Consider the following 27,152-nt stretch of genomic DNA (forward strand, 5'->3'; position numbering starts at 1 on the left):
TTATTTTGTTTTTAAGCGTTCTTTTGTGCAAAAGGTTTTGGTCCTGAAAGATATGTCCTGATGTTTTCAATTTATAGATGAGAGGGCATAAAGACCTCTGCATGGGCAACCTTCTGTGTTAATACTTACTTTTCCTAATTATAAAATTACAACACATTGAGAACATCAGCGAGGCGCTGATCATAGATAAACAAAAAGCACACACTTTATTACCATGTTTTTTGATTGTATCATATATGAATTATTTAATAAAGGTTGTAAAACACAATGCTCGGGTATGTAACACTTTCCTTGTTCTTGTTAAAAAATGCTTATATCACATTCATTGTGGGAACAGTTTTTTCAACACTGGATTTTGTTTTAAAAGGGTCAGAAATCTTGACCCCATGGTGCCGAAGTTTAGGTGTTTATGATCATCCTCCTGTTCTGGTAATGATTGTATTTGGCAAACTAGTGATTTACAGGCCAGGGTTCAGTTGCCACATGATCCTTCAGCCTCTGTGCAGATGATTTTCATAAACTGACTGACAGTTATATGGGGATGACTAAGTCTCACTTGTGTTATACCAATAATATCATTTTTAACAACTTTTGGTGAGGATTTTTAATTATCGGCATTAAATTCCCACCAAAGAATTACCCTTCTTAAGTCGTTTGGATGCAGCTATTTGCTGTGGGACACGTAATTCATGTAATTCTTTTTTTGGCTGGTTTTGTGGCTTTAGCTAAATGCTTTTCAGTACGAAAAACATAAGAATGACTCTTCTGTTGTAAATGTGGCTGACCCCTTGCCTAGCAAGTGCAGTAACCTCGACCTGGCAAGCTGCTGCTGGTTTGTTCGCTGTAATGTCTGCATCACCAAACGTGGGTTCAGCTTGCACAGCTTGTTCATTTTGGTCTGCTCCAACAGATGGACAAATATATTTCACAGATTGTTGACTTTATTGATACAGTGCCTTGTGAAAGTATTCGGCCCCCTTGAACTGGTCAAACGTTTGCCACATTTTAGGCTTCAAACATAAAGATATAAAATTCTAATTTTTTGTGAACATTCAACAACAAGTGGGACACAATCGTGAAGTGGAATGAAATTTATTGGATGTGTCAAACTTTTTTAACAAATAAAAAACTGAAAAGTGGGGCATGCAATATTATTCTGCCCCTTTACTTTCAGTGCAGCAAACTCACTCCAGAAGTTCAGTGAGGATCTCTGAATGATCCAATGTTGTCCCAAATGACTGATGATGATAAATAGAATCCACCTGTGTGTAATCAAGTCTCCGTATAAATGCACCTGCTCTGTGATAGTCTCAGGGTTCTGTTCAAAGTGCAGAGAGCATCATGAAGACCAAGGAACACACCAGGCAGGTCCGAGATACTGTTGTAGAGAAGTTTAAAGCCGGATTTGGATACAAAAAGATTTCCCAAGCTTTAAACATCCCAAGGAGCACTGTGCAACCAATCATATTGTAATGGAAGGAGTATCAGACCACTGCAAATCTACCAAGACCCGGCCGTCTCTAAACTTTCATCTCGAACAAGGAGAAGACTGATCAGAGATGCAGCCAAGAGGCCCATGATCACTCTGGATGAACTGCAGAGATCTACAGCTGAGGTGGGAGAGTCTGTCCATAGGACAACAATCAGTTGTAAACTGCACAAATCTGGCCTTTATGGAAGAGTGGCAAGAAGAAAGCCATTTCTCAAATATATCTATAAAAAGTCTTGTTTAAAGTTTGCCACAAGCCACCTGGAAGACACACCAAGCATGTGGAAGAAGGTGCTCTGGTCAGATGAAACCAAAATCAAACTGTTTGGCCACAATGCAAAACGATATGTTTGGCGTAAAAGCAACACAGCTCATCACCCTGAACACACCATCCCCACTGTCAAACATGGTGGTGGCAGCATCATGGTTTGGCCTGCTTTTTGTCAGCAGGGACAGGGAAGATGGTCAAAATTGATGGGAAGATGGATGGGGCCAAATACAGGACCATTCTGGAAGAAAACCTGTTGGAGTCTGCAAGAGACCTGAGACTGGGATGGAGATTTATCTTCCAACAAGACAATGATCCAAAACATAAAGCCAAATCTACAATGGAATGGTTCACAAATAAACGTATCCAGGTGTTGGAATGGCCTAGTCAAAGTCCAGACCTGAATCCAATCGAGAATCTGTGGAAAGAGCTGAAGACTGCTGTTCAAGAACGCTCTCCATCCAACCTCACTGACCTGGAGCTGTTTTTCAAGGAAGAATGGGCAAGAATTTCAGTCTCTCGATGTGCAAAACTGATAGAGACAAACCCCAAGTGACTTGCAGCTGTAATTGCAGCAAAGGGTGGCGCTACAAAGTATTAATGCAAGGAGGCCAAATAATATTGCACGCCCCACTTTTCAGTTTTTTAGTTGTTAAAAAAGTTTGACACGTCCAATAAATTTCATTCCACTTCACAATTGTGTCCCACTTGTTGTTGATTCTTCACAAAAAATTAGAATGTTATATCTTTATGTTTGAAGCCTGAAATGTGGCAAGAGGTTGACCAGTTCAAGGGGGCCGAATACTTTCGCAAGGCACTGTATTTGTGAATTCTGGAATAATTGCTGGCATGCTTTCCTGGTCATCCTACAGTGGTACCACCACAGGTATCAAGCACTCAATTAGATCTGTACTGTAGGTGGATGTGGCCTAATGTTCCAGGATTTTCTCATGTTTTTAAAATCTAACTTTATTTAATACTTGTATCATTAATTCCACATACTTTTATCTTTATTTCTGTTTGTGTTTTTAGATTACAGTCACTTCGGTATTAAGTCAATATTATTAAGCTGTTAAATATAATTATGTTAACCAATATATTTTTTATAAGGTCACTCAAGAACAGTACTGTAGAGAGATATGGCTCTAAACCTTTGAAAAATTAAGTACATTGTGTAATCGTCTTATGGAATGCATCATTTATTCTGTCGCACAGGCAAAAGTCATTACCATCTCTGCTTGAAAAGAAGCTTGAGCTACAAGCATTTTGCCTGCTGGAGGAAAATCTGGATTGACTCTTCATCTGTAACTCAACCTGTTCGGCTACCTGACAGTGCCAGCAGTCATTAGCCTACTCACATTCAAATTATTCATTTGGAGACCTTAATTTATCAGGCTGAATTGGAGGAGTGAGGGAAGAGGAAGACCAAAGGAGTCTCAGAACCGCTGTGAGAAATTTAAAAGATGAGTGATGCTGAAAAACCATGTGCAGACCCTCGAAAACCCTAATGTGACAAATATCACCTCAGTCATTGAAACAGACAGGAGATGTTCGCTGTTCCAAAGAGAGCGGAATTCTTATGGTGGTAAAAACAGCTTGTCTTAGAGCCAGTCAGCAAGGCATAGACATCCCAAACCCATAAATTATCCTTGATATCCGCTTAAATGTCAAAAAAATAAAAATGTGCCTTTGGGTATCCTGGTTTATAAATATGCTATTCCACGGCCAGAAAGCAGTAAGCCAGATGCTTTCGTCTCCTGGTGGTGGAAAATACTTTTTTTTTTTTTTTGGAATGTTGTCATTGTGAAAACAAAATGAAATTTCACAGCTGTTTAAAAGTAACAAAACTGTCATTTATAGAAACTGATAATAGTGAAAACAAATATTAAACAATTTGGACAAACAAACAGCTCATTGGAAGCAAAATGTGAATTTGCATAAATATTTTAATGTAACACAAAAGGCCATTGTCCTTACAGTCAGTCTTAAACTTGTTTTGTAGTTCTTTTTAATTTAACACTGTGTGTTTCTAAACTTCTAAGAATGGCTGTGAAACAAAAACAAACAAACAACAAAATTATAGTTAGAACTCTGAACTCACTAGCTGGCTCCTACCTAATGGTCCTAGCTGGGTTTTCAAACTCCAGATAGTTGCTTTTTGGCTGTTTTAGAAATGTTGCCATTGCTTCACTTTCAGTGTTTATCAGTCCTTCATTAATCAGGCACTACCACAGTGTGCAATTATTCCTTGCAACAAACATTGTCACACCTGTGATCTACCTGGAGAGGTTACTTCTATTTTTTGTATTGCGGGTGTGAGATACAAAATTCCCAACATCACAATCTCTCTAGAATAAGTTTTTCTTCATAGGGGTTTAATAGATAGACAAGTAACATTTACTGCTTGTCAAACATTCATATCTAACATTGAAAACTGAAGAGATTTAACAAAGTTTTCACTGAGGCCAGCTGAGCTTGGTGACAGCTTCAAGACAAATGTCTTTTTTTTTCTCAGTCAACTAAAGCTTGAAAATATGTCGGTGATTACTTTCAAACCCTATCAGAGTCCATTAGTGTCTTGGTGTTGTAACCAGATTTAAAATGCAGTTTTATGTGCTAAATAATATTAAAAATGCATACTTATTTAACAGGTTTATACAATATGTTTATGTCTGGGCTGTGCAAGTGTCCCTGATTATTATGCAGATTAAAGTTTAATTGATGAGAAATGGTTTATGAATTTTAAAATTCATTCAAAGACTCTGATGAAGCCGAGGTTGTAAGTGGGACACATCCTATCCCTTCAGAGCCACAACAACAGCCTCAGTTCCTGCCACAGCTGTCAAGTGTGGAATAGCAAACTCTTAATAATCCTTCATATATGAAAGATTAGCTTAATACAGGGACGTCGATCTCAACAATATGCTTGACAAGAAAGCATTTTCAAGATGTAATCAGACATTGATTTAAAGAAACTGCAAAATAACAATTGAAAATAGTACCATCATTTCTGATATACAAAAGTGCAAAATAATATGCCATCATCTCTTGCCACAAAAATAAAAGTTAGAATACGTTAGTATTACACATGTTTATAAGATAGAGTGACAATGTTAGATTTTTACAATGGTGGACTGCTGCTCAGTTCCAATATTTTACATGGCCTCCAGCAGGTGGCCGTTCCACAGTAGAGTTGGCTTCAGATTTCATCAGAGTTATTTATTAGTGATGCCCTTCTGTCGGAGTCATTGAGAGGAACCTCCAGCAGCTACTGGAACAGCATGTATCCCTTAATAAAGCATTAAGATGAAGATTTACTTCTACGTCTGAGGCCATGAAAAGCATTGCTACCTACTGACTGAGAACCAATGTTTAACTGAGAATTTAAGTTGAGAATGAGCTAGTCAAATGAAGAAGCTCAAGCTCAATCTCTTGTTCACAAAAGGGGGTATAATATATATATATATATATATATATATATATATACATACATATATATATATATAAAATATATTGAGACTTTAATAGGCAGATTTGGGTGGTATCTGCAGTAATGCACTATACACCACAGTGGTCTGTTCTCATTGACAAAGAGCTGAGGAATAATGTACTTTTACAAATTGTTCTACATTTGAACCCTTACCTATGTGTAGTGACTGAATAAAATGAAGACTGTGAATGTAGTATATGTAAAATACATGTTCTCAGTAGGGTGCTTGGGCTCACCTTTAGTACAAGTTTAAGGTGGCTTTATCAAAGGGAAAACCTACAAGTACAGCTTCTGCCTCTCAGCATCTGGTTTGGAGGTGTTCTGGATGGTTTCCTGGGTTATTGTGCTTATGGCGGTGCTATTGGGACAATGCAACTGAAAATCTGTTTTGCTGGAAGTTTTGTTTATGTATACAGTAGCATATCAACTTATTGTTTTTTCTTTGCCATATTTAAATTGTATATTTCACTTGGTTTACTTAGGGTTTCCATAAAAAATTAATACAGCTGCAATTGTGTGAGTTTGTTATGCCATAAAAGATCAGAGTAAGTTCCTACACTCCCATTATTTTCTACTGGGACAGAAATCTTTGTTAATATCTTCAATATATCAAAGTGATATAACTGAGAAACATGAAAACACATGAGACGTTGATTGAGCTCATCAGATCACAAGGTTGTTAAGAAAATGTGACATTAGCCAAATGTGCACAATGTTTTGGTGAATCTCACTGTATAATCTTTATTATACTGGAATGCATATGGTTTATAAACAGAAATAGTGAATGCATGTTGAACAGAAATGCCTAACACACTACTGTCTCCGTTCCTCCTAGATGAGGGGCCATATGGAAAAACAAAAGATATCTCTGGACCAGAACACACCATGACTTTGAGAAGGCACAGTATACCAGGTACATGGCAATGTCACTGAAAACTGTATATTGCAAAATCTGTGATCCTTTTTACAGCTTTCTGTGAACACACAATAATGAAAGCGTTTAAGCATTTGATAATCGCTGGGTTCTAAATTAGAGTTGATGAATAGGTTATCAATTTAGAGTTAGTCCCAGATGAATTTTTACAGTTGTTTCATGAGTAGGTAACCGTTGACCAAGCATCTTATAATTGATGGGTTCTGAGTTAGAAGAGATAATTTGTTCATCATCAGGTAATGTTGAATTACTAGTTATTTTTTGTTTAGTTACCCTCTACTTGCTATATAACAACACAACTTCTGTGGTCCTTGTTATGAACTGTCATCATATATATTATCTTTACAACTATATTTGCAATGTTGTAGAAGCGTTAGTAGAGGACTGTGACTGTGGTCCAGATCTGAATTACCATATTCAATGAGACCATGATATCAAAGAAAGAAGAAGATCCACAATTGATCACCATGAATTGTTTAGGAGCTAAACTATTGCTATTTCTTTTTACACAAAACTTTAATAATTTGTAAGGCTGCATGATATTAGGAAAACAAGCACTTGCAGTATAAATGTTGAGAAACATTTGCAATTAACACATTCTTCTTTTTTTATACCATCATGACATTCGCCTCACTCTTGTGACCTTTAGCATTTGAGTCACTAAAATCGACATCAAGTGTCTGTATAAAGGGCAATAAGACTCCATCTAACAGGCCAGATATTTAACTGACATGCACACCCTTACTGTCATACCGCACACACTGATATTAAAATTCATAATTAATGGGACAGATCTAATATGTATCAACAAATTCTGACCTAAGTTTCCTAATGATGACTATTGTTATGATGGAGAGTAATGCAGCCAAACAGTAATTATGTCTCTGTCCTACCTTTTTCTAAAGTTTTTTATACTTTCTAAGTTACTGCACAAAAACTTCCAATCATTAAAGCTCTGGAAATGTAATTTCCTTGACCTCTCTGGAGAACCACACTGTTCTCTGTGACGTTTTTGCTGGCATGACTTATCAAACTGTTCATCTCAGAAAGTCTTGACTGAACCCAGGAATAGCTGTCCCTTTGGAGATAATAGTTTTTTGAAAGCAGGTTTTGTGTAGGTCCTCTGAATATTGTGACGTCTTTGTTTATACAGTTGTCTAATTAAGTGTGGAGGGAATATTGCATTGAACAATAGTTGGCTTATTCTCTTTTGGAATAGTGGGATGCTGCACCATTTCTTGATCCTTGTTTTCAGAGAAGTTTAATCAGTGGAGTTCAGTGCAGAGTTTTTCATGTAATCTTAACCTCAGAGATACTGTCACTGTGTGTCACTAGTTAGTCAGCTCATTAGTTTGTATACATTTTTTGTCCCGTACAGGTAATTAAAAAGTTTGTTATTTAAATTCATTGACCTACTTTCCTCATTTTTTGTTCTTTATTAAGTACTGTGCAAATAAAAATGCATTATTAATGGACGTCTACATACTCTGAGGTCTAAATTGTAATGCATCTGTTAAACATGCATTTGAAAAGGTTTTTGTACATGTTGTTCACTTGGATTAAAGATCATTTTAACACTTAGTTCAAGCTAATAAGCTAATAATTCTTGCAAGGCCATTTTATATAATTGCAAAGGACTCAAATCATTTGATGAACCAACAATAAATCAGTATGTCAATGAAGGCCACAGATCCGTAGACATGTTTTAGGTTTATCTTTCCTGTTTCTCAGCTTTTGTGTAATCAGGAAAAAATAAATAAGTTAGCATCTAATAACAACTTATTTTGTCTTGTGTATTTGGTGCTTCTGTGTACACACCTGTCTTTGTCTTTCTCTCGGCCGGATCGTCCTGATACGTGTCTGTGTGGGTGCATGCCTTTATGCTTTTGGTTAGAAGCTCTGCGGGGGGTGACCATGGTGGAACTGGTAAAGAAAGAAGGTAGCACTCTTGGACTAACCATCTCAGGAGGAACTGACAAGGATGGGAAACCACGGGTATCAAATCTACGGCCAGGGGGGCTGGCAGCCAGGTGGGTGACGTCATATCTGTTGGAAAATCTTTCAAAGCTTAAGCAAATATCACGTCACCTGTACAGCTGTATCAAGCTAACTACTGAAAAACAGTAGAATCATTATTTAAGCATCACACTGTCCTGTTCAACCCTAGGACTCTAAAGTGAAAAGCAGTTTGAAAATGACCTCATGACACAGTTTCAGTGAAAATCTTACAAATACTCATCAATAGCATGAAGGTCACTTTAATTTGGGAGTCTTAGTGATTTATTTTAACTGGTAGTTTCACAGAGCGGAATGAGTATACAGCAAACAACTTCTATTAATTAAAATCAAGAATGAGTTGCACAATGAACTTCACTATGCTTATTGTGAATGTTCTGCAATGTAAACACTGCAAATGTATAAAACTCCCTGTCATATATGGCATTGTTTAACATGGTTTGATGCATTTTGTCTACAGGAGTGACCAGCTTAATGTTGGGGATTACATCAAGTCTGTGAACGGCATCAATCTGACCAAACTGAGGCATGAAGAAATTATTAGTTTATTAAAGAATGTTGGAGAGAGAGTCCTGTTAGAGGTGGAGTATGAGCTGCCCCCAACAGGTACAAATCACATTGATACAGCCACTTTGAGAAGGTTACAAAAAGTATGTGGGTATGCAATATTGTAATACAATAAAAGCTGTGAGGTTTTGTTCATGTAGAATAATCCAGCCCAAATTAGTTCCTTTAATTAGCATTTTAACACCTATTTTTCTGAAGCACGTGTAAGTGGAAATACAAGATGATCTGGCAGAGAGGCTTCGTTTTGGAAAACACTGGATGTTTCAGCTTTGCAAAGACTCAAAACTTATGGAAATGGTAAACCAAGAACAATATTAAAACTTTGGAGCTGCCCAGCCAGAGTTCCGACTTGAAACTGATAGGAAAAACTGTGGAGACAGATAAAGATTAGACCTTCTAACCTCAAAGACTTGATGCTCAAGTCACTCAAAATCAATGGTCAAAGATACCAGTGAAAACGTGCAGAAAGCTTTTCAACAATTATAAGAAGCATTCGTTTGCTGTATTGGCCAATAAAGGCATTTCAGTTGATTATTGAGAGAGGCATGAGTAATTTTGGACATGCATTTTTTTATTCAAATGTAAATGAAAATAGATAAACATTTCAGTTATATTCTTAGTACATTGTCTTAATATGGTCATATCTTGTGCGATATGTCCACATAAGTTCCGATCAGAAAAAAACTATTTCATTGAATGAAGATAACTTTAAATTCAAAGCTGCCAGTGGTATCAGTAATTTTGGGCCAAACTGTACATATGGTAATCATCACCCTTGCAAGTCTGAGAATCGCTTATGAATGTAAATCATAACATAATGAATCATTCAATATGAAAACATTTCCATACACATATTTGGCCTTATTGATATTTCACTTTGGCTCAGTAAGAGTCTTGATGTATATTTGTAAAATGCAACAATACTTGTGGATGTTGTGATATTTCTTTATTTTACTGGATAGCTAAATGGCTAAATGACTGTCACTGTAATATTTATGCATATCTTCTGAACAATTTTTAAACTTGTAAATCTTTAAGCCAAGCATCCATTATCAACTATTTATTTTTCTTTGATAAGTAATTTAATTGTTTTTCTCCTCCTCTTCAAAGCACCAGACAGCACCTCAGGGGTTATATCGAAGACAATCGACATCTGTTTGCACAAAGAGGGAAGCAGCTTTGGTTTTGTCATGAGAGGTAAATGTCACAAAAAATGGAAAATGTAACAAAATTAATAATTTAAATTGTAATCTGAGGTTCCAAAGACCTCTGACTTGACAGATATCTTGAAGACCCTCCATAACTAGGGTAAGCCACAAAAGGCCATTGTTAAAGAGGTTGGTTGTTCACAGAGTTCTGTATCCAAGCATATTCATAGAAAGATGCGTGGAAAAACTGTGGTAGGAAGAGGTGCATCAGCAACAGGAATAATAATCAACATTACCAGAATTTGAGGGAGCTTCACAAGGAGTGGACAGAGGCTGGAGTCCGCGTATTAAGAGTCACTACGCACAGACAAATCCTAACATGGCACATGTCACATAACTCGTGTTAGGCCACTCCTGAACCGAAGACCACGCAAGAAGGGTCTCACCTGGGCTAAGGAGAAAAAGAACTGGATTGCTGCTCAGTGGTCCAAAGTACTCTTTTTCAGATAAAATGAAAGTTTACATTTGATTTTCAAGTCAATGATCAGTTGGTGTTCTGAAGTCCACAGCCAGCCCAGGCATGTACCAGAAATTTAGAATGATCTCATGCTTCCTTCCGCTGACAAGCTTTATGGAGATGCTGGTTTCATTTTCCAGCAGGACTTGGTACCTGCCTGCACTAAATGCTGGCCTAATTACCATGGTGTTACTGTGCTTGACTGGCCTGCAAACTGGCCTGACCTGAAACCCATAGAGAATCTATGGATTATTGTCAAGAAGATGAGAGACACCAGACCCAACAATGGAGATGACTTGCAAACTACAGGTACTACAGTGACTAAATAATGAAGAACTAGTAACAGGACAATAAATAACATCATCATCATAACAAGGTTATAGTTGAATGATCATGTTTAAATGGCCTCAAAGTTTAGTTGTTTATTTCTCAGAGGGTGTGCATAGTATCACAAATTACTGAAACTCCAGCAGAGTTTGTTGAAAATATGCAAGTTAAAAAATCTACTTTCCACTTAAATGAGTCTAGGATTTTGTGTAAACAGTTTTTTTTCTGATCTTCTTGCAGGTGGTACGCATGAGGACTGGCACAAGTCACGCCCCCTAGTTATCACCTATGTAAGACCAGGAGGTCCTGCAGATAGGTATAGCTCAACATTTACAAACTAAACTCTGCATACACCTTCTTATATTCAAACGCATTTCCATATATATACAACCCTAATACATGAAGAAGCTTAAAGCACAAACAACCGAGTAAACCAACATGCAGGGCTTAACTATAAATGTAAAATTGAATGGGAATTCTGTTATTTCACAATGATTTTATTGTATTTCTTTAATGAAAATATAAAAATCTGCCAGTTGTATTCAGATAAAATGTCAGCAGTGTGACAGATCCCACTGGTATGCACACCAACTAGTCATAGCAGATATTCTGCAAAGTCAATCACAATGATTTTTCAGTTGTGCTCTTCAGTTCCTTTATACAGTTTAACTTTTATTGTCACCAAATGATACAGAGAGGTATGACAGAAGTATAAGACTATGGGTTTTTAAGAGATATGTTTAACTGGAACTGATATGTATGACACAACATGAAAAAATACAAAGTGAATATACTGTACAATTTAAAATGTGCATGACTTTATATCATCCCTTAAATCCCTCTCCTAATAAAAAAAAGTTTTTTATTTATCAATGAACAGATTAAGAGTATTTAAATAAAAATGACTTGCAGCCAACTGCAGCAAAAGCTGGTTCTACAAAGTATGGCCCATTTGCTTTTACATTTTTTGGGTAAACAAATTGGACCATACCTCATTTTGTCTATGTATTACTTTGTGTCGGTCTTTAACATTAAATCCCAATACAATACGGTTGTGATGTGCGAAGTATGGACAAGTTTAAATACTTTTTGAAGGCACTGTGGATTGTTCTAGGGGGTTTTACCTCAGAAAAAAAAGGTTAATTCATTAGTTTTTGTTGCAGTCTATATAAACAAAAAATTAAAACAGAGATAACAAGATTGGTACTCCTAGTGTCCTATATGGCATTAAACTGTCTGGTAATGAATATAATGGGACTGATAAATCTGTTTGAGCCCAGTCATATGTTCAAGACATGACCTTATTATGCTCTACATCCTGTTTGGTTTACGTACAAAACATGTGACTATGATGCTCTTGATGGAATTTTAAATCTAAATCAAATTAAAGAACACTGAATATTTAGAGGGCTTGTTTGTGCAGCTAATGTTTGGGTATTTTTGTATGTAGGGAACTGAAATTTGCTTTTACTGCCAAAAATGATCTTACAGAGTTACAGTTTGTTGTCTTCAAACTTTGGCCATTCAAATTAATTTACTGATAATAGGGTAATTGTACATAATTCAGGAGTAGAAACTTATTGTAAAAAAGATTTTAAACTATGTGAATTAATAAGGAAACATGGTCATAGTTTTACAATTTGCTGTTCTGACCAACTGCACTAGAGCTGAGCTGCGAGGATACAGCAGTTGAACATAGCTCCAGATTAAAATCAGGGGAGAAGGCCAAGGGTTTAGCATTAAGTTTATTTAAAAAATATGTGCCTTTAGAAAAAGATTTTGTCAAACATTTGTAAAATCACATGATGTTGGCTAAAGAGAAAACATTTACAGTAGAAGACACCTCATGATAATTTGCTCTTCTTTTGTTTTAAGAGTATAAAGGGGAAACGTTAGGGCTGAAATATCAGAGGCCTCACTGAAGCATGGAAGCAGAAGCTCAATGAGTTTTCTTATTTAGAGTCACAGAGAATTGTCTGTGCCCCCAGACCAACAAAAGCCTAGAAATAACTGTCCTTTCCTGTGACCATCATTGGTATGTCAACAACTATTTGTTGCTCATAGCCATAGCGGCATGATTCACCTCTACTCCTTTAATGCTGTCATCATGCATCTGTCTCAGCCCTTATGTTTAAGTAATAGTCCATGACATTTTCATGTAAATGACAGTTTTGTAGCTGTTCAGCTGCTGTAACACTGGAATGATTCAACCTCATACATATCCTGCGTATGAATTGGTTAAAATTTGCAAGCAATAAAGTTCTGAAACCAAATGATGCATTAAGCATTATGTAAGTATTTTCATATCTCTGGTGTTCCTGCTTCTTTCTATTCATTGTATTCTATTCATTTATTTTCAAAAAAGATGAAGAAAGCCCAATCAATGTGGCACATCACAAGTGGGCAGGAATGTCAAGGTTGAGTGCAATGCAAGTCAGGTGGCAAGCAAGGGCGGGGACCCGAGTGTGCTTAGCATCATAATCTTGCTTTTTGCAACATAAAGCTGCTTCTCAGTCAGTTCCTCAAAATTAAAATAACAATAATAAAATACAGAACACTAAAGTTATTCCTAAGGCCTGTAGTAAAGTAACACATCATTTTAACTTTAATTATATTAATTAGTCGCCTACTCATTGTAGCATTACCCAAAGTCATAAAGTGCTTTCTATGTTAGCATGCTTAAATCAGCTTTTCTTAGTCAAGCTACAATAACATAAAACTGGAAAATGAAATGGAAAGAAATGTGACTCGTTTTCTGATCACTCAGCAGCATAAGCTATTTGATGCTGGAATTTAAATATCCAACATGCTATTTTTACTCCCCTGGCACCTATTTGTACAAGACACATGCAGCAGTAAATTAGGGCAGAGGGAGAATAATCACATGAAAGCAATTACTGTATCATGTTCCAACTGGTAAGATCATTTCATGCTTCTTTCAGAACATATTAAGGCCTTGTGAAATGATTTTTTTTAATTTAATCTCACTGAAGATCTGGTAGCAATTACTTTTAATTGCCCATGACGTGTTACAAACTATAGATGTCTTAACCTATTGTAGAAAGCCACTTTATAATTACATCCTTTATCCACAGGTTCTGAATTGAGATACCGGGACAAAGATTAAAGATTTAAATTTTTTCTATTGAGTTCTTTTGCCCAGAAGCTCATCTAACATCTTTCCAAAGAAAATCATCCTCAGAATATGGGTCACTCCAAGGAAAATAAATGAGATATTCATGATGCTTTATATGCCATTTATATGCCAAAAGAAGAAAAGTTAATCCACAGCACCATATTCCAGAAGTACCTACATATTTAGCATTACCCAGTGGGAATTAAAGCCCCAACTCTAAACGAGCCAGAGAGCCACAGGATTTTCATACCGAGTCACAAAGACACCATTTTCACAGCATCAGCAAAAACAGACAGAGCCTACAGGTCTGAAAGCAGGCTAAATGTCACAGCAGTTCTTAAAGTGTGGGCTTTAGCCAGCAATGTTTTAAAAAGATCCATACTTCCACAATACACACAGTTTGAATCCAAGCTATGTATGACTGTAACTTAAAACTGATACTGTTTGCCTAATAACCTTTTGTTTGATTTCTTTTTCATTGTGTCGTAAAACAGTCACAATGGTGGTGAAACCTCATGAATGTAAACCATACTGTTTGTATAAAGAGACATCACTGAAGAGACATCACTGAAGACACAGAAAATGACCAAGAAAAGTAGTATATTTACACTCTTTAGCCTGATTCCCTCTGTATTAAAAATCCTTAGCTTGCACCATGTCCAAAAACAACTTTAATGTTTTTAGAGTCATTTTTTAAAACCTTTTTCTGATATTTTAACAGCTCTGTATGAACCTGGTCAAGGCTCCTTGTTAAACACTACAATAATTTCTGTGATATTCTTCGTCTATACTAAGAATTCACAAGACTGCATCCACAGAAAACGCATAGAAATGTGTAATTTGAATAGGAAGAAATCTCAAAATGTTCAGGTGTTATACTTTTTTTTCATGGAACAGTTTTAGAATAAAAAACCTCAAGTACAGATATAACACAAATGTGTGAAAATGAGAAATGATAGAGTTTTCTAATATTTAAATACATTAAAAAAGCTTGTCATGCAGCTGTAATACTTTAGTGATGTGGACTGAAAGTAAGGTAGTAAAAAAAACTGAAATATGAACCATCTGACATTTTGTACCTCTGTTTTTCAATAGTTTAAATTGTTTGTTGTGATGTTTTTGTGCTCAGAGAAGGCACACTGCGTCCTGGTGACCGCCTCCTCAGTGTGGATGGTGTTCCTTTACACAGTGCCAGCCACAACGACGCCCTCAGTGTGTTGGCTCAGTGTGGCCAAGAAGCCCTGTTCCAGATAGAGTACGACGTCACAATAATGGGTGAGACAACACAAGATCATAAAACATTCACCAGACACAAAACAATAGCAGTTATATGTTTTCTGGGTGGACGTAGAGCCTTTTAAATATTTCTTCACTGCTTTATTAATTGGTAAAGTGAGAAATCGCATCTGATAAGGCCTTATTGTACACTTATTTAGTCATATTTGTCATAAATGGGGTTAATCTATACTTTTTTTTTTGTATTCAGAGGTCTGACAAGGTGGAATACTGAAACTCGATCTTTTCAATACGTATATAAATACCTTTTCTAAGTAACTAAATTAATGCAAAACTAATTCAAGTTAATTAGTAATTGAATGTGTGCTTACATAAACCGAGCAGGCATTTTGGACGCAGAAGGTAACTACAGTGCTGTTGGATATTATAGAGCTTTAACTCTATTATCCAGGGCGACAATGGCTTGGGTAATGAGGGTTTGTCCTGTAACTGTTGGGTTGCTGGTTCCAACACCTCTTAGTCGTTTTGTCCTTGGGCAAGACACGTCTCCTGCCTTGCCTGCAGATGATCATCAGAGAGCCTGGTGACGCCAATTGTATGGCAGCCTCACCTCTGTCAGTCTGCCCCAGGCACAAGCTACACTGATTGTACTACTAAAAAATGCAAATAAAAATATAATGCTGATAATAATTATTAAATAATTTTGTTTTCTCCTTCAGATACAGTGGCAAATGCCTCTGGTCCGCTATTGGTGGAAATCGCAAAGTCACCAGGAGCAACACTGGGGATCACACTGACGTCAGCCAATCATCGAAACAAGCAGGTCATTGTCATTGACCGGGTTAAACCCGGCAGCGTAGTGGACAGGTATGCACATATTGTTTAACACAAAATATCTGTTTGTCAATGCGGCTCAACCTAAAAATATGCATGTCAGATTTCAAATATTATGATGTCTTCAACCCTTTAAAATGTTTTACATTGCACCTACAAACGTCGATAAACTTCTTAATGATTTGATTTTTTTGTCATGTTTGTAATGTTTGGAAATTACCCAAGCACAGAACCAGACATAAATGAAGGAACACTTTTAATAAATGAAAAGAGAACTTACAGGGGAATCACCAGAGGACAGATAATGAAACAAAGGCAGGCACATGGAGAGAGTAACAGGCAGTCCAAAGGGATAACAGAGGCAACCGGAATTGAACAATGAGAAGTCTGGAGCCTAAATACTGAGGCAAGGGGGGAAAATGACAAAGGATTAAGATGAGCTAATCAGAGAAAATGTGGAACAGCTGAGGCAGAATGAAAACGGAGACTGAGGGAGGGAGACTAACCGACACAGAGGGCGCTGAACTAAGACACACAGAAGACCTTAATCAAGGGGAAAAGATACGAACCTAAGGGAACAAACACAGGGAACAGAAAACAAGTAATGAAAATGAAACTAAACCTAAAGAATTTAACTAATATGGCAAGATCTTACTAACCATAACAAACACAAATAAATTAACAGAATATGGCAAGAAGTATAGAACATAAATAAACAACAAGAAATAGTGAAAACAAACATAAATGAAACCTAAACCTAACACCCAAGGATCATAACATGTTTTGCAATAAAATAATAAATAATTATGAAGTTGGAGGAACAATATGTATAAAAATACTTTACACATAAAAATCTTAAAAGTGTGGCATTCACTAGTATTCAGTATGTAGTATTTACTACAACAATATCCCAACATTTGAACATCTCACAGAGTTCTGGTGATTTAAAATTGGAAAGAATATGGCTCAACTACAAACCCACCATGACGTGGTAATCCACCTAAACCAGGGGTTGCAAACTCTAGCCCTCAAAGACTGCTACCCTGCAATTATTGGATTCATCCCTAGTCTGACACACCTGAATTACTGACTGAATTACTTTCTCAGCATGCAAATTCTACAGAGTATTGCCAATTACCTAATTATTTAATTCAGGTGTGCTGAAACAGAAAAACAAGTTTTAGTACACTGGTCCTCAGGAAGGGAGTTTGAGACCCCTGATCAAAACCGACAGACTGGGAAAAAAAAAAACAGTAATCCGAGGAGCAGCCAAGAGGCCCATGGTAACAACAGAGGAGCTTCAGAGGTTCACAGCTAAAATGGTGGAATTTGTCAACAAACAACTGAAGTGATCTATAATTAGTCATTCCCTTCACAAATCTGGCCTTTATGGATGAGAGGTAAGAAGATAGTTATTATTAAAAGACAGCCTTATGTTCTACTTTCACATTACTACTAGATATGCAGACACAGCAAACTTGTGAAAGAAGATTTTCTAGTCAGGTTGGAAACAATTATGTTGATCTTGATAAAGAATGCTGTGTGTGACAGAACACAAACTCACACATTAACCTCAACAGACCATCCCTACATTTAACCATTGTGATGGCAGCATCATGCTGTGGGGATGCTTTTCCTGTACAGGGAAAGGGATGCTGGTCAGAGAGGCTGGGATGATGGTTTGAGCTAAATACTGGGTAATCCTGGAAGAAAACCTGTTAGTGGCTGCAGAAGACTTAAGATTGAGGTTCACCTTCCAACAGGACAGTGACCTAAACATACAACCAGAGATACAACAGAATAGTGCACATCAAAGCATATTATGCGTTAGAATGGCATAGTCAATGTCCAGATCTTAATAAAATTGAGAATTTATGGTAAGACTTGAAAACCTTTGTAAAGAAGAATGGCCATTTTCAGTGTTTACATGTGCACAGCTGGATGAAAATCCCCCCAAAAACTTGCAGCTTTAACCATAAGGTGGTTTATAGTACTGAACACAAATAATTGCCATGCATGAAAATAATGTATCATTTTCCTTCTACTTTATATAATGGAGTATTTTGTTTTGATGTTATTACATAAAATCCAAGTAAAAATGGTAAGGTTTGTGGTCATAACATAGTGTAATGTTAAAATGTTAAGGAGTATAAATAGTTTTCTGAGGCACTGTATGTATTAAAAATATTGCCACAATGCTACATGCTCTGAAATAGTGTTAAAGTCAGAGAATGCTGCAAATGTCTTTCAAATTGAGCCAGCGCTTTGCAAAAACAGAGAAATCAATATCCCGCCCACTCCTGTGAAGCCATTCTTACACTGCAGGATTACAGATATATTGTGTTCACTCTTGGATGTTTTTCACATCCTGTCTGTTTAGAAAATCTTTTCACACATAGAAAGTCGATGCAGCATGTATATGGCCCAATAACTAACAGACGGTAGAAGACAGAATATAACCCCAAGCAGAGTCTCAGTCTACTTTTTAAATATAAATGAAGACCTTGAAATCTGTGTTGAAATGAGCAGTAAAATACCATCAGTCAACTGAACAGGTTGGCTATGGATGTCTACGTTCAGCTAATATTTATCACTGCACAATGGGTGCAAATATTTTAAGCAACATTGATGCTGTCTTATTTCCAAATGTTACTATACTATGATACTATTCTGCCTTTTACCTTTCTCATGGATAATCTAGATGTGGAGCATTGCATCCTGGAGATCACCTGCTTTCCATAGATGGGACATCAACAGAACACTGTACAGTCTTGGAGGCAACACAGTTATTAGCAAGCACAACTGAACTGGTCAAGTTAGAAATCCTTCCCTCACATCAAACAAGGCTAGCCGGGAAGCAGCATGACACAGGTGGGTGTAACAGGACATATTTTGTTGAGGATAAAACAATCTTCCAGGGTCTGAATGAAATGACACCCAGGGTAATGGTATGAGAAATGCTAGAAGTAGTAATTAGTTGTACACTAGTTTCCCTTTTAGTCACCTAGTATTTATCTGTTTATCTAACTATTCAATTTTTTCCATAGGATCAGCAGAATTTGAGATTGTGGTATAGCCTTGAATCTATATAGAGAAGTACATTTGGGCATAGAGTGGATATAAATTATACTGTTTTGTTACTAGGCACAAATTTAAAAGACAAGAAAAAATTTTAATTCACATTTCGTTATAAAATCTCTACATGCAAATGTCATACATGCAAATTCTGCAGGACAATAATATTTTTTGTGGGATTAGACTTTCACTGCCCTCGATGACTACACTTGATGTACATTTTTAAGTGCCAAGATACAAAGACTCATGAAAATTAGTGGTGTGGACATTTGAAGGGCAAAAAGACTGAAAAGAGTCACACTCATCACAATATTAACCAATAATACTTTAACTCTAAATAAAGAATGAAGAGGCATAATTACTCTTTGTTTTATTTGGTGGACCAGTCTCTGCTGCAATTCTGTTGTGATGCTTAAACACTCGAGAGAAGACAAGAGAGATAAGTCACTTAGAAAAGGCTAAAATACTAATATTAAAAATCTTCTTGGTTCTGCTTTCATTGATTTATTTTAGACTTGTGGGTTTGGTGTGAGTAAAGTGGTGGCCCACTGAAAAAAGCAATTGAGTGACATAGAATGTAAAGCCAGGACGGCACTTGCTTAAAGTTGTTATGGTTAGATTACAGCTTTCAGAAATCATTTTCCTTCTGCCAGTTTCTCTTGGCTGTTTTTTTCTGTATTGCTCACAGAAATTCCTTTCAGTCCTCATTCATTTCTTTTCTTTCCTTGCTTATTTTTACTCCTCCCGTCACTCGTGCTTATGGGCAAAAAGCTGCTTTTAGGAGGAAACTCTTGAGCATGTCGACAATCAACACATTTAAAAACTTGCCATCCATTCCATCCTAAAATATTATTAATTTGCCTAAGAGGCTAAATTTATTCATTGATTTTTTTCTTGTAATCATAGTTGTGTGACAGCCGTGTGTGCATGAAAAATGAATACAGCTCATTAGGAAACTCAGAGCCTTCCAGCAGACCTAGCAGTCGGGCTGCCGCTGCTTTATTAATAGATACTCTGATTAAAATATTTAAGCTGTGTATGCTTTACTATGTGTTACTGCAGCACAGATTAGCCTCAGTGAGTCTTTGAGAATAATGTTTCTCTTCATCTTTTGGGTATCTGTAATGTGTATGCTCCCATGCAAAAATCAGGTGATTCTATACAAAGTGACTTTTTCTGCGTGTCCTGTCTGTGTTGATCTACGATCTTTGCTGTGCCACTATCATTTTCTGTCAGTGCATCTGTCTCTCCAGCGTGTTTTTCTGGACCTAATGACTTGCTCAAGGAGGTTTTGATGTAAGTGTGTTTCCACTCTTATGAGAGAGCTAACCCCAGGGTTCCCAAACACATATTCAATCCCCAAGTATTCCCAAAGTTGTAGTCATTTGGATAAGGCGACTCTCATGACCAATGATTGTAGAGGCATGCTGCAGATTTGGATCAACTTCAAAGTTTAGAGAGGATTTTTAAGTGAAAAAATAAATAGAAGGTTGGGGAGGTTGGCACACTCTAGCCCTGATTTTACACTGATGATCTCAATGTGGGACTCCCCAAAAAAGGTTTTCTTAAGCTCCATAGAAAATGTATTTTTTTTTACAGATCGTGTAGACATGAACAAGCATCTGACAATTTAAACTGTCTTGTTTCTTGACACAGACATTTTGCTTTTAAGAAAAATCTGCACATTTTCATCAGAGCTTAGGTCAGAGCTATTTCAGACACTTAATTCTAAAATCTGGTTTGGATTTGTTTTGTATCATTCTCCTGTTGGAATTACAATCAAGCTTTACTTATCTAATCCACTGTTCCACACAGACCACAAATAATATGAATTGCTACACTTTAGGAATCGTTTGGAATCTTGGAATTTTGCTTGTTTTCTGGTTCAATTTGTGATTCCCCAAGATTCAGTTACGACACAGAAATGATAAAGATAAATCCTGACATTCAGTTTCATTCACACAAATATTGTCAAGAATTCACAATGATTTACAAAAATCTCTTAAGAAAACTGAACGAACATTAGTAATTAGTTGACAAAAAGCCAAATGCATCTAAGAATCGGGCACAATTAAATTTGAAGTTCTTACTATTTTTGATAATTCATGGGATTTTCCATCAAGATATAATAAAACGTAATGAGGGACTAGCAGGAGTGAATGTTATTTGAATGATGACTGTTGATATTTAGAAGTTAAAATGTTTTGAATGAAGTGATTGTTTTTGCCACCTCAACCATAACTGAGGCTAAACTTGACTCCCCCTTACTCCATCCAACAGGGAGAGAGAAAGGATTTGTTTGTGTTCTTCCCTGCTCCTACCGCAGCACTTTTCTATTTGAAAAGCACCTGGACCACATGCGTCATCCCAACCAAGAGTAGGGCCACTCCAACATGTTCAGTTGACCACTGTCTCAAATCACATGAGACAGAAAGACATTTATAAAGAAACATAATATAATTATATCCTCATAGTTTGGGTTATAAAAGAGCAACATAAAGTTCTTTCTGGATTAAAATATTCAATTCCATCTTTGGTTTTGGTTATCTTCATTTTGGACCATGACTTCACTGCTATAAATTGAAATGTGTTGGTTTTCAAAGGTAGCCTGGAGAATTTTTGACTTGGCTAAATTAGTCTTATATCCCCTTCAATAACAAATTGACTTGTTTGTTTCAGTGAAGGTCCAGAAATCAGACTATCCGCACAACTGGGACCCCTGTATAAACTACTGTCACCCTCAAAACTCAACCATCTGCAACACAAGTTCCACCCTCAACAAGTTGTGGACCCCATCCAATAACAACACAATCAACAGCCTAGACTACTGCAAGTGTAAGAACTGAATCCTCTAAGGATTTAAGCTGGTTAGAATCTTTCAAAGTAACACTATATTACACATTTCTCTACCTTTTTTTTCCTAACATATTCTCTCTACTTCTTGCAGCTCTTGTATGTGCCAGTTTCTCTACCAGCTCTACAACGACATCAGGCCCCAGTAGCCAGAGCTCAAACACATTGCCTAGGCCGGCAGTTCCCATGAGTCCTCGCAACTCGCTGCTCAAACGACGCCAGAGGAAGAAAGAGCACAAAAGTTGCTGTGGGTTCCATCTGTTGGTTGATTTATGAATTATTGCAAACAGTCAGTCTAATACATGTAAATGTGTTTGTTTAGTGTCTCTGGCATCAAGTTCAGTAGGTCCTGGTGGTCAGGTGGTCCACGTGGAGACAAGTGAGGTCGTGTTAACAGGTGATCCACTCAACGGCTTTGGAGTGCAGCTGCAGGGAGGAATATTTGCAACTGAAACACTCTCTGCACCACCACTCATTCGATTCATAGAGCCTGACAGTTCAGCAGAAAGGTGAGCACACACACTTATTGACACATTTGGACTCTGATTTTTATGATTTGTAGCCTTTTCACTGCAACCTAAAATGTCTAAGAAATAAGCAATACTTGTTTAAATTTCAACTTTTAGATAGATTTTTGTGCTGATATTCCAAAAACATCTAATTCATAAAACTAATTGATTTGCCTAATGATAAAACCCATTCATCAAATTTCTGTATATGCTCAATCCTTACAGAGTAATGGGAGGGCGGGGTATTTCTTTTAGCTATGGTAAATATCTGCCTACACCTAAGGAACACATTTTAGATTAGAATATTACATGAGAACAATAAAAAACTTTTATAATACACATATGTTTGCATAATTAAAAGTAAGTTTAATACCTGTTTAAAGATTGTTATTTTCAAAAGGTACTTTTCTTCTGACAACAACCTCATAGAAATGCATACTCTAATTTATAAAATGGGTCTGTAATATGAAATGACAAAAGGTTTGAAATGAAAGAAGAAAAATTGCCCAACAAAGTTTTTGCAATGAACAACAACTTGCTTTAAAGAGATTAATCACATGGAACAGTAAAATCTTAAAATGTACTGAAAAGTTTCAATTACTGAAATCTAACTAAACACTATTTGAAAGTGTGGACTTTCATAATAAGGGTTAGTGTAATAGCTGATCAGAAATTGGGTCTTTAGGAGAGACTGATAACCTAAACTGGAAAACAGAAGCCAGAGTAAAGATTTAATGTATGCAGCAACCAGTTTCATTTCAAAGACCTCTAACAGAATTATAGTGTTGGAGTGATGTATTTTACTCCTGCTCTGCTGCTGCGTTAATGCCTCTCACTGTGGTCGGGTGTGCAGATATATTGATTTTAATGCTGCATTAGTAGCGTTACTCACTGTGGCTCTCAAATGTGTGCTGGTATATTGGTGTTTAAGTGGGAGGATGTGTGAGAATAATTTTCAGTGTATTAGCAACTCTGCCTGGCTGTGTTTTAGTGTAGGTGTGTGAGCATATGCCGAAGTTTAGTGGAGGTTTTCCAAATATTGATATATGTGTAATTGCATGTTTGTTTGCATGTTGCAGCTTCCGGTATTTCTATTCAACACAACTTCGTTTAATTTAGGTGGTTAAAACCCAATTATCTATTGTGTCTTTATTATGTGTTTGTTTACTGGCTAATATTTCTATCCTATGAATTGCTCCTTTGAGTGCTCGGTGTGTTTCTATACCCTGAGGCCAAATTCCCTATTCCATTAGTGCCCACGCTAAAAACACTAATTATTTTGCTTCCTCTTGCTCATGCCGGAGGAATTGATAAGTATATGTCTTTCAATTTAACATCACAGCTGCCTACCTCAGAGAACTCTCAAGCTTGGGACAAACTTTTCAACTTTCACAGTCTTCAAAGATTCTGAAAAGACTTGGAGTTCAAACTAGCTGACTGGTTTTAGCAGATTTTTGTTCATCAACTGAGGAACAAACACTGCAGGGATCACAAACTACAGGATTTATCAAACCAACTAAAGACAACTAAACACATCAATCTCATGAGGGTGACAGGTTGAAAGGTGAACAAACCAGCAGGTCGCTCTAATAGAAGATAATCTCAGAATTAAGGCAGGATATATTGCTGTCCCTCTCTCCTATAGAATACAAAAATAAATGACATTTAAAATACTTTAAATTAGTCCAACAAGTAAATATGATTTGGATAGTTTTGACTACATTTTTTATAACACTGATGTTTCAAACATTTCTTTTTATCTGAGGTCGTTTGTGGGGTTTTATAATGACTTTCAACGTTGGATTTATTTTATATATTAAACAATTTAATGTTTAAACTGGATCATGCAAATAAACATTTAGAATTTATGATATATTCAGAAAAGTCTCATAGTTTCGGACAACAAATCAATATGTTCAATATGTGAATTATTTGGTTCATTTCAATAAGGCCCCATATTATTTAGTGTATTGTTGTCTTAAATATCAAAGTGTCTCTGTTTTGTTTTTATTTTTTGTATTTGTCTATTTTTACCTGATTGTACTTAGTTAGACAATCATTTTTGTTAGGCCCAGTGCTGTCTTGCGTTTATGTTTATTATGCGATATCATTACAAATACAATTTTCAGAAAAAAATGCAGATTGCAACGGACTACTAGAGTTCACTGTTCAGTCGGTAATCAGTTCACACTGCATCCAGATGCATCTTAGACAATTCCAACATTTTTTAGACTGCGACTGAGGTTTGGTTGGGTTACCCTCACACTCTTCCAGACTCCAGAGTTCACCTTCTCTCACACTAACAAATGTTTGTATTGACTTGATCTGCCTACTGACCACAACAACTGCAGACATGTGCAAATTATCTCTAGCTGGTAATTGAGGGTAAAATCAGGTGGCGTGCTCCCAGCTGAAATTAGATGATTTATAGGCTGAGTTTTGTGCACAAGTGATCAGTCTGGACACCTACTTTAAGATGTTTAATCTGTAATTATGTTGCATAGAATAATGTATAGAATATACATTAAATGGAAAATAAAATATTATATATATATATATAAACTTATATATGCATACATATATGCACTAAACACAGTACTGTGTTCAAAATGTATATAATTTATATAAATTATGTATATTTTTCTTTATATTTTTCAGTCAAGCTCTGTGACAGAACAGTCAAGACAAAAGAATGTAAATACAGTATTTTACTTTTTTTTTTTTACTTTATTATAACATTTAATTATAGGTGTACAAACCATCATCACAATATGAGAGTTATTTAGTTTTGGCCTTTTAATGATTTATTCAAACAGGGTTTTTTTTTTTTTACTGCAATTTACAGCTTCAGCAATTTAACAACATTTGGGTTTACATGTTTGATTTTATGGTGGATTTTCCAATTTGGATGAAAATTCTACTTATGTATATGCATACAACATCACTAATATTTGGTAAAATGTCCTTTAGCAAGTTTCAAAAACACTACATTTCATTTTGTAGCCTTCACACACATTTTGTAGACATGAACAAGCTTCTGCCATATATTGAATCGCTATGGTGATTCTGGCCGAATAGGTAGAGTTAAACTTGGCCTGTTTTATGACACAGATGTCACTTTTAACTATAATTCATTATAATTACAGTTTTTTTTTTTATCGGGTTGAGGTGGAGGCCATTTAGCAGTCTCAACGTTAGCCTGATTTATCATTTCCAAAATCATATGGATGTGTGTTTGGGTTCATTAATCATTTGAATGAATTTGGATCTAGGCCTTCTTCTTCAATATTGCATCCACTTTGTGAAAATAACTTTTACCACTGACATTAAAACAGATCCTCAGCATCATGCTACAACTACCGTTCTTTACAGTTGCTATATTGTTCTTGGATTTGAAAGACTCACCTTGACTCATCCAAACATTGTTTTCTGTCTTTCTGGCTAAATAGCTCAATCTTGACCACAAGGTGTTTGACTAATCTATGTGGGCAGCTGAAAATTTGGGTTGAGCTTGAGGGGGTCCAGTTTGGTGCAGTGCCTTCTTTCTTTGTCAACACCCTCTCAGTCAATGGTGATGTAAAAAGTGGCTTCATTGTTGACACTCTGGATGGTTCTTAGGGTTGGTGCTGGTCATTCTGGCCAATTTCCTTCATCTAAGGTTAATATATGGAACCCCATGGTGGTTAAAGCTTGGACATAGTTAAATTTTTTTGACATGGCAATGATCCCAAAACTGGTTTTGGAAAGGATAAAGTGGCCTGAGATTAGATGTTGGAAAAAGCCTTTTCAATTGTTTAACTGTTGAAACTTTGTGTACTATGTATGATGTATATTTATGTACATTTCAAAAAATCTCAGTAGGGTGTATGTATATATTTGAGCCTATATGTATAATTTTAAATCTTTGTTGATAAGAGATAATCTAAAACAAAATAAATGTTGTGTATGCCGTTTTTGTTTATAAAATTACTGCAATTTTACGTCAAAATAAATAATTAAAACCCAAAATTGATATTCCGTTAATGCCAGTGATGAATAAGTGAAATGTTCTAATCAGGAATGTTGTATTTCTTTTTATTCCAATGTTCTGTGTATTATTTAAAGTTGAAATTTAATTAGAATGAATTAGCGTTATAGTGTGCATTCTCAACATTATGTGTTTGACAAAATATATATAATTTTTAAAATGGTAGGAAGGAGAAAAAAAATTCCAATGATTTTATACATCAATTGCAAGCTACGAGAATGAATACAGTACAAATCAAAATCAGAGTCAGATCCTAGAGTAAATGAGAACATTACACTATAAGCACATCAGTCAGTCAGTCAGTCATTTTCTACTGCTTATTCCATAGTGGGTCGCGGGGGAGCTGGTGCCTATCTCCAGCAGTCTATGGGCGAGAGGCAGGGTACACCCTGGACAGGTCGCCAGTCCATCACAGGGCAACACACATACAACCACGCACACACTCATTCATACACCTAATGGAAATTTAGAGCACATCATTCAGTGGTAAAATTAAAAATCACACAACCTAATCTACAATTGTCTAAAAATCATAAAAGATATAAAAATAATAACAGTCAAGTAAAATGCAACTTTATTTTTAAGCCAATTCTGATTGGCTTTTCATAGCTATGAGCTATGTCCCAAACACAAATTATTTTTTTATTTTTTGTAGGGCTTAGCGACCACATGCGTGGAAAGGACTGTTTAGCTCTTGTGTCCACTGCTTAATTGGGGGTGTTATGT

General features: G+C 36.2%; 1 protein-coding gene across 9 annotated transcripts in view; it reads left to right on the forward strand.

Annotated features, from left to right (window-relative positions):
- Positions 1 to 27,152, forward strand: part of LOC124856743 (glutamate receptor-interacting protein 2-like) — a 328,206-nt gene that overhangs the window by 276,068 nt on the left and 24,986 nt on the right. For 5 of the 9 annotated variants that reach the window (XM_047347547.1, XM_047347543.1, XM_047347545.1 and 2 more), the window contains exons 2-12: positions 6,083 to 6,160; positions 8,076 to 8,211; positions 8,658 to 8,803; positions 9,875 to 9,961; positions 10,997 to 11,072; positions 15,022 to 15,167; positions 15,848 to 15,995; positions 18,664 to 18,833; positions 21,717 to 21,872; positions 21,985 to 22,137; positions 22,213 to 22,399. In XM_047347547.1, the coding sequence (XP_047203503.1) occupies positions 6,083 to 6,160; positions 8,076 to 8,211; positions 8,658 to 8,803; positions 9,875 to 9,961; positions 10,997 to 11,072; positions 15,022 to 15,167; positions 15,848 to 15,995; positions 18,664 to 18,833; positions 21,717 to 21,872; positions 21,985 to 22,137; positions 22,213 to 22,399 (1,483 nt within the window). Of the gene's footprint in view, positions 1 to 6,082; positions 6,161 to 8,075; positions 8,212 to 8,657; positions 8,804 to 9,874; positions 9,962 to 10,677; positions 10,739 to 10,996; positions 11,073 to 15,021; positions 15,168 to 15,847; positions 15,996 to 18,663; positions 18,834 to 21,716; positions 21,873 to 21,984; positions 22,138 to 22,212; positions 22,400 to 27,152 lie in introns of those variants that run through there. The other 4 variants (XM_047347548.1, XM_047347544.1, XM_047347551.1 and 1 more) reach the window with 2 other exon arrangements.

This window comes from Girardinichthys multiradiatus, chromosome 20 (assembly GCF_021462225.1).
Source record: "Girardinichthys multiradiatus isolate DD_20200921_A chromosome 20, DD_fGirMul_XY1, whole genome shotgun sequence".
In the NCBI taxonomy this organism is placed as follows: Eukaryota; Metazoa; Chordata; class Actinopteri; order Cyprinodontiformes; family Goodeidae; genus Girardinichthys; species Girardinichthys multiradiatus.